Source organism: Hypomesus nipponensis, chromosome 2 (assembly GCF_054491055.1).
Source record: "Hypomesus nipponensis isolate SF chromosome 2, ASM5449105v1, whole genome shotgun sequence".
Classification (NCBI taxonomy): domain Eukaryota; kingdom Metazoa; phylum Chordata; class Actinopteri; order Osmeriformes; family Osmeridae; genus Hypomesus; species Hypomesus nipponensis.
This window is the reverse complement of record NC_140362.1, coordinates 9,417,462-9,429,132: the sequence shown is the minus strand read 5'-3', so window position 1 is coordinate 9,429,132 and position 11,671 is coordinate 9,417,462. Positions and strand designations below refer to the sequence as shown.

Here is an 11,671-nt window from a genome sequence, read left to right as displayed (position 1 = left end):
GTGATGCCCATCTCTCCAAGTCTGTAGAGCAGGATCTGGTGGTTAACCGTGTCAAACGCTGCAGAAAGGTCCAGCAGAATGATGACGGATGACCTCGAAGCCGCTCTGGCAGACTGGAGGGCAGTGGTGACTGAAAGGAGGGCAGTCTCTGTGGAGTGGCCGGTCTTGAAGCCCGATTGGTTGGGGTCAAGCAGGTTGTTCTGAGAGAGAAAGTTAGACAGTTGGTTAGATACAGCACGTTCAATTGTTTTAGAAAAGAAGGGTAGCAGTGATACCGGTCTGTAGTTCTGGAGGACGGCAGGGTTAAGGGAGGGTTTTTTGAGTAGAGGAACAACTCTGGCCTGTTTGAAGGCAGAGGGGAAGGTGCCAGAGGTAAGAGAGGAGTTTAGGACATGGAGCAGAAAAGTTATGATAGAGGGGGAGATAGTTTGAAAGAGAGGGGAGGGAACAGGATCAAGGGGCGATGAGAGAGAATGAGGTCAGAGAGCTCTGACTCGGACAGGGGAGAGAAAGAGTTTAGACATTTAGTTGGGTCAGTCGTGAAAGGTGAGGGGGTAGGAAAGGTGGGTTTAGGGAACCGACTGCTAATGTCGGAGACTTTTTCCTCAAAGAAGGAGGAGAAGTCGTCTGCTGTCAGAGTGGAGGGGGGGGGGTGGGGGAGGTGGGTTAAGAAGGGTGGAGAAGGTAGAGAAAAGTTTGTGGGGGTTAGAAGCAGAGTTAATTTTGTTAAGAAAGTAGAGGGTTTTAGCACCAGTTATGTGAGAAGAGAAGGATTTAAGGAGGGAGTGATACTTATCAAGGTCCAGACCGTCTTTGGACTTGCGCCATCTCCTCTCAGCTGCTCGAAGGGTGGACCGCTTTTCACGAATAACATCCGTAAGCCACGGGCAGGAGGGAGAAGATCGAGCAGGCCTGGTTGACAGGGGACAGAGAGAGTCAAGTGATGCAGTTAACGTGGTTAAAAGGGTGTCGGTGGCAGTGTTAGTGCCATTACTTTCAGAGACTCCAGATGCTTGTACTTGAGCGATAATAGAGCTTCACATATCTAGTAACTGCCTTTTTTCTAAAGGAGCTGGGTCACGAACAGGAAGATCTGCACTTGGCAGTGAAACAGGAACACAAACATTGTCCAAATGAGCATCAGAACCTGGAGCAACACAGTGTCCATGTACTCTCAATAAATGTTTCTCGAATCCACAATACGTGTAAAAAATAGATGAACACCCACGTTCCCCACATGTCAAACGCAATGTACGTCCTGGGTACAAAGCATGACTGAACTTCAAATGTTGAAAAAAAAATGTGAACAACTTCTGTGCTGTTCCTTGCAAATGTAACAGGTGAACATTTTCACACCTCTATGTTATCAACTCTAGCTCTGATTTCCTTGAACCTTGGACTTTCCTTGGTAGTGCCCACGTCAATGCCATACACCGTTGTTTGGATAAATGTGTAGAAGCTGAACAAGGCCTCATCATAGGATATAGCAAACACAAAGTGTGCCTTAAACAGTTCATCGAAGGCAGCTACAGTAGTCTGCGCCATGCAGGGAAAGGCCTTCTGGTCAAGGATGACGTAAAACGTCTGGATACTATTCTTCTTTTCTCCAAAGCAGAGGAGGAAGGGCTGTGCTGATCCAACCTTTTCAAGGAAGGTCACCATGCTCGTCCCCACCTAAGAGAAATGGAGGGGAAATTTGAAACTGTGTTTTGTTCATACCGAAGAGACAAATATTTTCCACCTTCCTTTAGCTGGTGAAGAAGCGTCTCTTTTACCCAATTGCTCTGAAAGTGCCAAGTCAATGAAAGGAATTGTTAAGATCTAGTCGAGACAAGGTTAAGACGGTTAAGGTTATGTGCTCATAAGCTTAATATTGCAAGGTTTAGATCAAACATTGTTTATTATATTCAAAACATTTTAAACAGTATGGAAATAATCAAGTAATCATTTTCTTTAATTGTTGTTAACTGAAATGGTTTAAGGGCAGACCTCTTCACTGGTCAGGTGTTAAACACCTCTAAAAAAGATACACATTGCATGTTGAAGACCAGATTACAACCGTAAAACACATTTAGAAACTGCAATGATGAATAAAATAAGATGAAACATCCCATTTTCGATCCATCCCTCACGAAGAGGCGTTTTCTTTCAATAGCTTTGAGGGGGTGAGATACACACAGCTGACCAAAAAAATGACAAATCATAGGTCTATCAAGTGATGTAAGAGGCGAAGCAACATTAATCATCTATGTCTAGAATATATACCTTCATGAACCACATGGTCAACAGCATCAGTGGCACTGATTTTCCCATGTCTTTTTCCTTTTGCAGTTGGAGGCAGGATATGAACGAGCATGAGGATAGCTGCCAAGTCACTGTCCCATCCTAGTGAATTACAATGACAAACGGCCACATCCTATGAGTATACACAGTCATAGTTTATAGGCGCATTGAATACTGGTGAACACAAACATTTGTGTACACTTACCATAATCATTTGATTCCTCAGACAGTAGGTCATCCACAGGAGTACCAGTGTGAAGGCCTTTGCAGACAGTGAGAATCCTCGGTTTGTAGAAGGTTGGCCACTTTGGGATAAACTTGCCTGAGATGTCTTCTCCAAAGAGCATTGTGAAGTCTTGGTCAATCTAACACACAAAAAAACATGTCAAAACATGATCTAATAATAAGTATAACAATCTAGTCTCTATTTTTCTTACCAAGCCTGGTGTATCCAAGAATCGGGGGAAGTCATCTAGGATGAGTGAAGACTGGTCTGGATCATGTAACATTTTCTGACGGTGCTTGAATGTCGCCTTCATTTTCTCCTTGACAACTGGGCGGTCCGCTGAATGCTTTATTACGGACATCGCTTCTCTGCATTCATCACCTGACAGCTGCTCAGATGTTGATGTCTCGCGCAAGGTCTTAGGGCCATCTTGATAAACAGACTTGGAGCTCCTCTTGTAGACACTTGAACTTTTGCGCTGAACCGTCTTCAATCTGTAGGCCAGGTAACCCTGGCCACTGTGAGGATCATAGTAATGTTCCTGTCAGAAAAGGAGACAAGACACATTGTGAAAATTGATATCCATCAAAGCTGTAGCAGGACCTTAAAATAAGTATTCTCTATACATGAATACATTAGAGTAAATGAGGGGTCCAGCTATGTAATACTCACATAACCAGTTGGTGAAGGCTTATCCTTCAGATAGGGGAAAATGGTGACTATTCCCAGGGCATAGGTAATGCGGACATTGACTGTTGGGACCCTCCTACATGACAAAGATTAGATTAGTGAAATGTACTTAAAATACGTTTAACATGGTCAGTGTAAAAGGTTAAGAATAGAGGATGGATATTTTAACAAGTATTTCAGTTAATGAAGTAGACTACAATTTATTGGTCACTTACCCATGACTCTCGATCATATCCGCCACCAAGATGTTAACAAGTGTCTTTCTTGTTTGATCAGAAAGGTCTTTGGTTTTGTTGTACTCTTTAAATATGTCTTCACCGCCTGGTTTTTGATGAAGCGCTACATAAACCATCTGCAGTAGAGGTCAGATGTAAACCTACAATGCATTTTGAAATTGGTTTGACATTCTACCAACAACCTGAGAACAACTCACATCTTTTGCCACCTTTGTCAGGTGGTCCTTCTACCAGTTGCCTTCTCCGTGCTTTGGTGCACTCTGTAATTACAGTGGATCCTGAACTCACAGACTCAATAGATGAGAATGACCCCTCATCTGAGCAAAAGGAGGCCTTAGACACCTCCATCTCAGCTAAGGGGTCAAGGAGGGAGGGGGAGAGATTCAATTGCATAATATTTAACTTCAGTAAAGCCACATCACCAAAGTGGCCGATCTGGCAGATTTGCTCTCAACTTATGCAGTATACCAATAATTATATATTGTTGTTTCTCTTCCTACTGACAAACTAATTGTGAGTAACTTTGGATAAAAGTTTCGGTTAAATGCCCTACATGTAATTGCAATGAGAGGGGTGTTTCTGTGTCTTACCAGAGCCCCCAGTTAACACCTTGAAAGACACTGCAGCAGATCTCACTAGCTCATCAAAAATGTCATCAGCCACAACGACTCCTGAGGAGTCCTTCAGGTCCACATCAGTTCCATTTGGCAAGTTAAACTTACCTGAAACTGAGAGCCAAAACCTTTACTGTAATTTCCTGACTATTAGCCACAGTTAATACAGTGATTTAGTAAAATGTTTACGGCCCGGTGCAGCCTGTATATGGAAATGCATTTGTATGTCACTGGACTATTAGGCACCTGGTAGTTAGTAATGTGCTACTTATAGGGCTCTGCGATATGACAATATAAACTGGATGATAACATAACAAACTGCAATGAGGTTTATACAATTTGCGGTTTATAGTCGGTAAAATACTAGCATGCAATAATAGGTGTGACGTGAAAAATCAGTGGGCTGCCCCTTTACTTACCTTCTTGGATGAATTGGAGGTAATCATAGATGTCATCCTTCATGGGTACACTCCACTTGAACCAGCATGTCTGTGTAAAAAAAAGAAGAAGTTTTAAACGCACAAATTTCAGGTCTCGACTACACAAATATTTTATTTTTTCTAAACGGATATTAACAACATCAGTTAAGAAATAAAACTACTGACAGGTCACGGAATAATTGTCAAATTATGTCGCGCCAATCTAGCATACACGTTTTTACTAGCTATCTCAGCATGCAGCAACCACATGTCGCTGGCTTTGTTAGCCAGCTTGCTAGTTACCCTAGCAATACCCGCGCCAAACACACATTTTAACTATCAACTCTTACATAACTAGCCTACTAACTTCGCTTTTCCAGTTCAGCATACCATATAGCCTACTGGCGTTTAGACAATCTGTTCATTATCAGGGAGTAAACGGTTCACTATAACTTTACAGTAGACTAAACTTTATAACGCTATTACCTGACGGCTGTAGCTAAGCACCTTGCTCTGGCAGTGGAATCCGAGTTGCTATTAGGCTAGGTCTTGTTCATTTAACTAATTGCTATTTAGTTCAATACAAAAAACAGACGGTTACAACTTTAAAAAGCAGAATTTAAGAAACACATATAATTTATCATAAACATGATAATTGTGTGATTATGTGATTAAGAGTCTCGCTTACCTTGTGATAAAATGTAGTCTTCCTCGCGTGAAGGAAAATGGCACAGGTGGAAAAATTATGAGACCGTTTTCCAACTGCCGTTTTCCAACTGCCGTTTTCCAAGGATACGTTATGTGAGTGTGTGGCTTTGACCTACCCAATGGGCGTTAATTTTAACATCAGTGAAAAATACACTATGATTTGACAACGTAAATGAGTCACAGGCAACACAAGCAGTGCTATTTTATAACTGTGTGGTGTTATAAAAACACCAACACTCTCGATTCAACACTGTCCCTAACATTTTAACACTCATATATTTGCTGTGTATCAACCCAGTTATGACAGCTTTAAACAAGCACTGGTTGGCAACACACCTCATGCCGGGCTTTTACAGATGTGTTTATTGGCACTTTGAAAGGTTTGAATGATTATATCCACAAATCAATGTATAATTATTAAATGTCAAAATGTGAATAACCTACAAACATTTAGCATACAGGCTAGAGGCGATTCTAGGTTTTAAAACATGCTCAAAATGAATACTGGGTCTTAAAATGTGTAATTAATCATTAGAGTACAACAAACTATGATAGAACATACAACTCTGACATAACTTTAACATGTTCTAAAAACCTTTAATCGTTTGTGTACATTAGTTTGAAAATGTAATTTTTTCATCCCAACCGTAGGGGGTTTGCCTGATTGTCGTTGAGAAATCTCCGATTTGATTGTAGTTTTCGCATGTTCAACATGGATTATAGGTCGAAAGTCGAATGAACAAGTACTTATGTCCTTTTGATTTCTTACAGGGCGAATCGTTGTTGCCTATAACACGCTAGCATTCTGCTAATGAATGCTGATTGGTTAGTGAAGGACTGATAGACCAGAGCTCTTGCTTGATGGCATCCGAAGCAGAATGTCAGAGCATTAGCAACATTAGCAAGCCAAAACTCTTTCTAGCATGTGTATTGACAGGAAGAGCCTAACCTGTCAGCTGTGTTGTCGATGTCCTGAGAGAAAAAAGTAAGTGACCAGAGCTTGCCGTAAACCAGTAGCTCTGGTCGTAGGATGTGTATGACGTCAATGACATTTTAAAAAGCTTTTTAGAACAGAAAGGCGACTTTAAAAAAATCTAACAGCCAGCAGTGTGTATTTTTTTTGCCTCCCCTTTCGAATTCAGAATTCAAATTGCTAGACAAAAAATTATATCCTGAGAAAAGTAATTTTTGAGGGGTATAGCTCCATAGACCTCCATTCATTCTGCACTCGCTCGTTAGCGCCCTCACATGGAACTTCAACCAGATCAGAACCCGGAAGTTTCCCGAGAGGGGCAGTTCTCTCTATATTAGACATTCTCTGTCTTACACTATCCACCTTTTCCTGGTTAGCAAATTTACCCATGATTCATAGCGGGTTTCAACCGGAAGCCGGTTATCGTTTTCCGGTTCGAAGCTTGTGTACGTTTGATAGCTCGTAGATTGCTATCTTGTTTGCTGTAAAAGCCGATGTTTCTCCATGGATTAAGCACAAATGGACAAAAAACGTTGTTACGTTGTTAATTACCTTTTATGTTCTGAAGGTGTTGATGGCAAAGAGTTGCATAATTACACAAGCACAGAAGCATATACGTACTTGCATAGTAACAAAATAGGTAGCCTACAGTATTATTGAAGAAACACAGCAGCCTTATGTTTTTGAAGGCAGCAGTAGAGCCCAGTCAGAGTGTCAATGAAGCTAAACATACAGCATGGGTAACGCTGAGGGAAAGTGGAGTCATTGACATTTACTCATTTAGCAGACGCTTTCATCCAAAGCGACTTCCAAGAGAGAGCTTTACAAAGTGCATTGGTCACTGATAATAACAACAGATAGCCCCAAAAACATTGCGGGTAGCCAAAACATGAAGCACATATTGTGAGCAACCAAAATAAGTGCCAAAGGGAAGAACCATAAGAGCATGTAGTTAAGCAAGTTACAATACATTAGCTACAATACATTGAGACAGTCGGCAGCCGGGTTAGAGAAGTCATGTAGCCATGCAGCAGCTATTCAGTGGAAGGTAAAAATATATTACTACATATGCACAGCACTTGACAAAATGTACTTTTACACTTTTAATTTAATATGTTCATGCTTACCGTCTTTATTTATCCACCTACTATTAACATTAGCATTAATAATAGCAATAGGCTATTGATAGTGATGCCATTATTGCATTATTGCGTAGCCCAGATAAAGCTCTGGATCAGGATACAGTTCGGTTGGCTTTTTTTTATTTTTATGGAAAGAGCAAACATACATTCTCTTGTATGAGGGTGTTTTAGTTTCAAAGCTTCAAGCCACGCTGTTTTGCGTTCCTTATTCCTTGACATGGAGTGCAAAGCATAGGGCGCTGGACACGGACAATTTCTTCGAAGTTGTTGATGTCCGAAGCAAGACGTTTCCGACGAAAATCTTCAATTTTCTTGAATTGTTATGGCAACCAACAACGGTACAAGTGTAACCTGAGCTCATGTTAACCACATTTAATTAAACACAACTTATTCTAATCAATGTAATGTTACCTTCTCTGTCGATATCATGGTAGCTAGTAGAGGTTAGACGCTGAAAAGGAAACACAAAACCGGAAAGCGGAAGTAGTTCAGGACCCATTGGTTGCTGGAGAAACAAGTGGATAGCCAGAGAATGTCTAATATAGAGAGAACCATAGACATAATAAAGAATAGACGCTGCATCAAAAGCTACTGCCTACTGGCGCTGACAAGATGTGGGGCCGCCATCTTGGAAAGGTCCGATCGCTCCTCTCAATGTAATCTGTTTGGTTGGGGCAATGAGGTGTCAGCGCATTTAACTAATCATACCGCACTGAATACCAAACGGATTTTCACACGGTTTGTTTTGCTGCAAAGGTCATACATGTAGCTATGATAGAGGCCACATGTTTCGGCGTATTTTAATATTCATAGTGGGCCTTTCTTTTAAACCCTTTCCTGCCGGACCATTCAAATATGGGCATTAAAATGCCCATGTTCCCGCGTCAATATCTTTGCCGTCCAATTTCCGATTTTATTTCTGAAAACTGTCAGATACTCATGATAACTTAAGCTCAACGTACATGTCATTGGTTAAGGGTTACAGTGCGTTGACACTGCAGCGACGCAATGCGAGCAACAACATGTTTTCCATTCATTTTCTATGGAGACAGGCGAATCGCTTGCGTGGTGCATTGTGGGTAGCGAGGTGACGCGACAGAGTTGAGATTTTCTCAACTTTATGCAAATGAGGAGCGATTTTAGCTAGCGATGGCCAATCTGAGTGTTTTCTTGTTTCTCGTAACGTAGCAACCATGGCAAACATTTCTAGCTTTCTAGGTTTCAAGGTGGAGGAGAAACTAATCGTTTGTGTGGCTGCTTTCCCAGTCCTGTAGATACATGGCTGTATTTGTACAGAGATGTTAATAAAACAAAAAAACAATGCATGGCGCAATGTTGCCGAAGTTGTTGGTGATTGTACTTTCTAATTCAGTCTAGTGACATTACGTAACTTCGTTCTGTGGTAACTACTGTAAAGTAATTCCATGCAAAGGTCACCCTTACCATTGAAAAAAAAGTTGTGGCCACACAAATATAACTGTTGTTAAAATGTTCACTTAGGTCTATATTTTGTTAAACCCATTCAAGAATGGGTTAAATGGACTCAAATTTTCAATAAAATGTTACCATTTGGCATTTTCCTGACTGACAAGGGACTGATATAGCATGTGTGTGTATGCTCAGCTTGAGTTAAAAGCACAACTCCTTAAATGCATGAGCTTTTTGTTTATGAGACAGTAAGTTCCATGGCCAAGTCACGTCCGTAACGTTTTGTAGAATAAGTTTATGCCATTCAAACAGTGCCGATGCTAGAACATCCAAAGTTTCTGTGCAAAGCTTATTTATACCAATGGTTAGTTTAATTACCAAATCTTGCCCCTTTGTTACTTTTAAAAACTTTAATGATGTGTTATGGACGTGACGTTACGGACGTTACACAATGTTAATTTTCACAATACACTGTTCACAACACAATGTAAATAATCTCAAATGAAACGGTAAAGCTGACAATCTTGTTTTTCGGCATAATGGCTGTTATAACCCCTTTCACCGACGTGTTTCAGTGAAACGGACATTCCAGTGATGATTATAGTCGCAATCGTGGGTAAACCAAACATGATATAGGCTAAACATAACTTCAACGATCGACATCTTCTCGAGAGATACTGAAACTTTGAGTAGCTTAAAGGTGACATGACATGCTGTTTTTGGATGCTTTTATATAGGCCTTAGTGGTCCCCTAATACTGTATCTCAAGTCTCCTTCCCGAAATTCAGCCATGGTGCAGAATTATAGCCACTACAAGTAGTCCCACAATCAGCTTTCCTCAAAACGCGCTGTTTCTGTGTCTGTAGCTTTAAATGCTAATGAGGAGGAGAGGGGCGGCAACATGCGCTAATGTTTACAACGGATGTATCGCAATGGCTCATAGCCCCCGTTGCTGTAAGATGCCTCGAATTTAACCATTGTCATCTGATCACCCTGGTTTGCAGAGGTGCACACATTCATTTCAATGTGGAGAAAGGCGGATATCGCGAGCCATAACACCAACAGCAGAACGGTTATCCAAATAACAAAGAAGTGTACAACACTGGCGTTACAGCATTTGTATTCACACACTCACTTGATGCCATTTATCTTTACGTTAGCAACAGTAACTCAGCTGTTAGCTGCAGAGCTAATGTTACAGCCACATTCTAAGGGTAGCAAGCAAGGTAACCATATACAGTAAAGCAACAAAATGATATAGCTTTAGTTAACTTACTTGTCCAAGTTTTGTAGCTTGACCAAGGAGATTTAGTAATTATCCAGAATTTAATTTCAGCAAGGCCAGCTTTGTGTTGGCTCAAGTTGAGGAAACAGTAGTGGCTGAAATGTTTGGCGCAGACAGGCAATAGGCTACTTTGGGAAGTTGTGTAGGCGCATTTCCAGCGAAAATAAAATTGAGATATTGGTTGTGCAGAGGCTCGGATGAAGGAATTAAATAAAGATTTGAGCTTGCATTTGTACATCCAAGCACTGAGCAACTGTTGTGCTTCGTTTGTTTGCTCGCCATGATGTCTCCAGGAAAAACCGATATCGCACTTGCCCTTGCACGGTGGTACTGTAGCTCAGTTTCTCATGGGCGGGCCAGATGATCTGGGCGGGCAAAGCATAGAGAGGGGAGGTAACCTTTCTCGTATCTACGTCACTTGGAGGAGATTTTCAAACAGAGCGTTTGAGCCTTCATTTTGTCAAAGGCGGAGAAGAACACCCAGGGCTTTGTTTAGACCTATCGAAAATTCTAGCCACTGGGGGACCAAAGGCAGGCTAGGGGAACTCATATTAATGTTAAATGACCTCATAAAATGACGTTTTCATGTCATGTCACCTTTAATCAGAGAATGTCTACTATAGAGAGAACTGCCACTCTCTGGAAACTTCCGGGTTCTGAACTGGTCGAAGTTCCATGTGAGGGCGCTAACGAGCGAGTGCAGAATGAATGGAAGTCTATGGAGCGGTACCCCTCAAAATCCACTTTTCTCAGGATATAATTTTTTGTCTAGAAATTTGAATTCTGAATTCGAAAGAAGAGGCAAAAAAAAAAAAAACTGCTGGCTGTTAGATTGTTTAAAAGTCGCCTTTCTGTTCTAAAAAGCTTTTGAAAATGTCATTGACGTCATACACATCGTATGACCAGAGCCACGTCTTGACGGCAAGCTCTGGTCACTTACTTTTTTCTCTCAGGGCATCGACAACACAGCTGACAGGTTAGGCTCTCCCTGTCAATACACATGCTAGAAAGAGTTTTGGCTTGCAAATGTTGTTGCTAATGTTGCTAATGCTCCGACATTCTGATTCCTCTTCGGATGCCATCAAGCGGGAGCTCTGGTCGTATCAGTCCTTCACTAACCAATCGGCATTCATTAGCAGAATGCTAGCGTGTTATGGGCAACAACGACTCACCATGTAAGAAATCAAAAGGACATAAGTACTCGTTCATTCAACTTTCGACCTATAATCAATGTTGAAAATGCACAAACTACAATCAAATCGGAGATTTTTCAACGACAATCAGGCGAAAGAGACAAATTTTGCCGTTTAGCTCCATAGACTCCCATTCAACATGCACTCGCTCGCGACCACCCCGAACTCTGGTGGAACTGCAGCTAAATTCGGTACAATGGGGCTTAATAGGGAGTGGCAAGGCTCTCCTTCTACAGGCTCTGGCTTAATTATCTTGCCGTAACTGTCTTTGACATAGCCTCCATCCCTGCTCTATGTTTATAATATTTACTTCCTACCAGAGAGGCAACTCGAAAGTGCGCGAGGGACTCGATTGGTTTAGGCGTTTAAGACGGGGCTCTCTAATGTGCTCGCGCTACCTGTCGATCAAGCTGAGGTAGAGTTGACAGCTTCGGTCGAAGATGTCTTAAAGCTGAACGCCTACTACGAAGACCA

At 41.5% G+C, this 11,671-nt stretch overlaps 1 protein-coding gene across 1 annotated transcript; it reads right to left on the bottom strand.

Annotated features, from left to right (window-relative positions):
- Positions 1–1,350: 1,350 nt before the first annotated feature.
- On the bottom strand, positions 1,351–4,149 carry LOC146300681 (uncharacterized). Its single transcript, XM_084669408.1, has 8 exons — positions 4,026–4,149; positions 3,633–3,788; positions 3,415–3,551; positions 3,182–3,275; positions 2,721–3,050; positions 2,489–2,648; positions 2,276–2,385; positions 1,351–1,674 (listed from the first exon to the last, which is right to left on the bottom strand). Exons 3-8 carry the CDS (start codon positions 3,549–3,551, stop codon positions 1,351–1,353), a joined length of 1,155 nt encoding a protein of 384 aa, XP_084525534.1. The 5' UTR covers positions 3,633–3,788; positions 4,026–4,149.
- Between the last annotated feature and the right edge of the window lie 7,522 nt (positions 4,150–11,671).

Bases quoted from the DNA above. Each gene is read 5' to 3' on its own strand.
- LOC146300681 (XM_084669408.1), bottom strand. From the start codon at position 3,551: ATGGTTTATGTAGCGCTTCATCAAAAACCAGGCGGTGAAGACATATTT. The intron at 3,276-3,414 runs GTAAGTGACCAA...TTTGTCATGTAG, and splicing joins GATATGATCGAGAGTCATGG to GAGGGTCCCAACAGTCAATG. The intron at 3,051-3,181 runs GTGAGTATTACA...CTTTTCTGACAG, and splicing joins AGCCTTCACCAACTGGTTAT to GAACATTACTATGATCCTCA.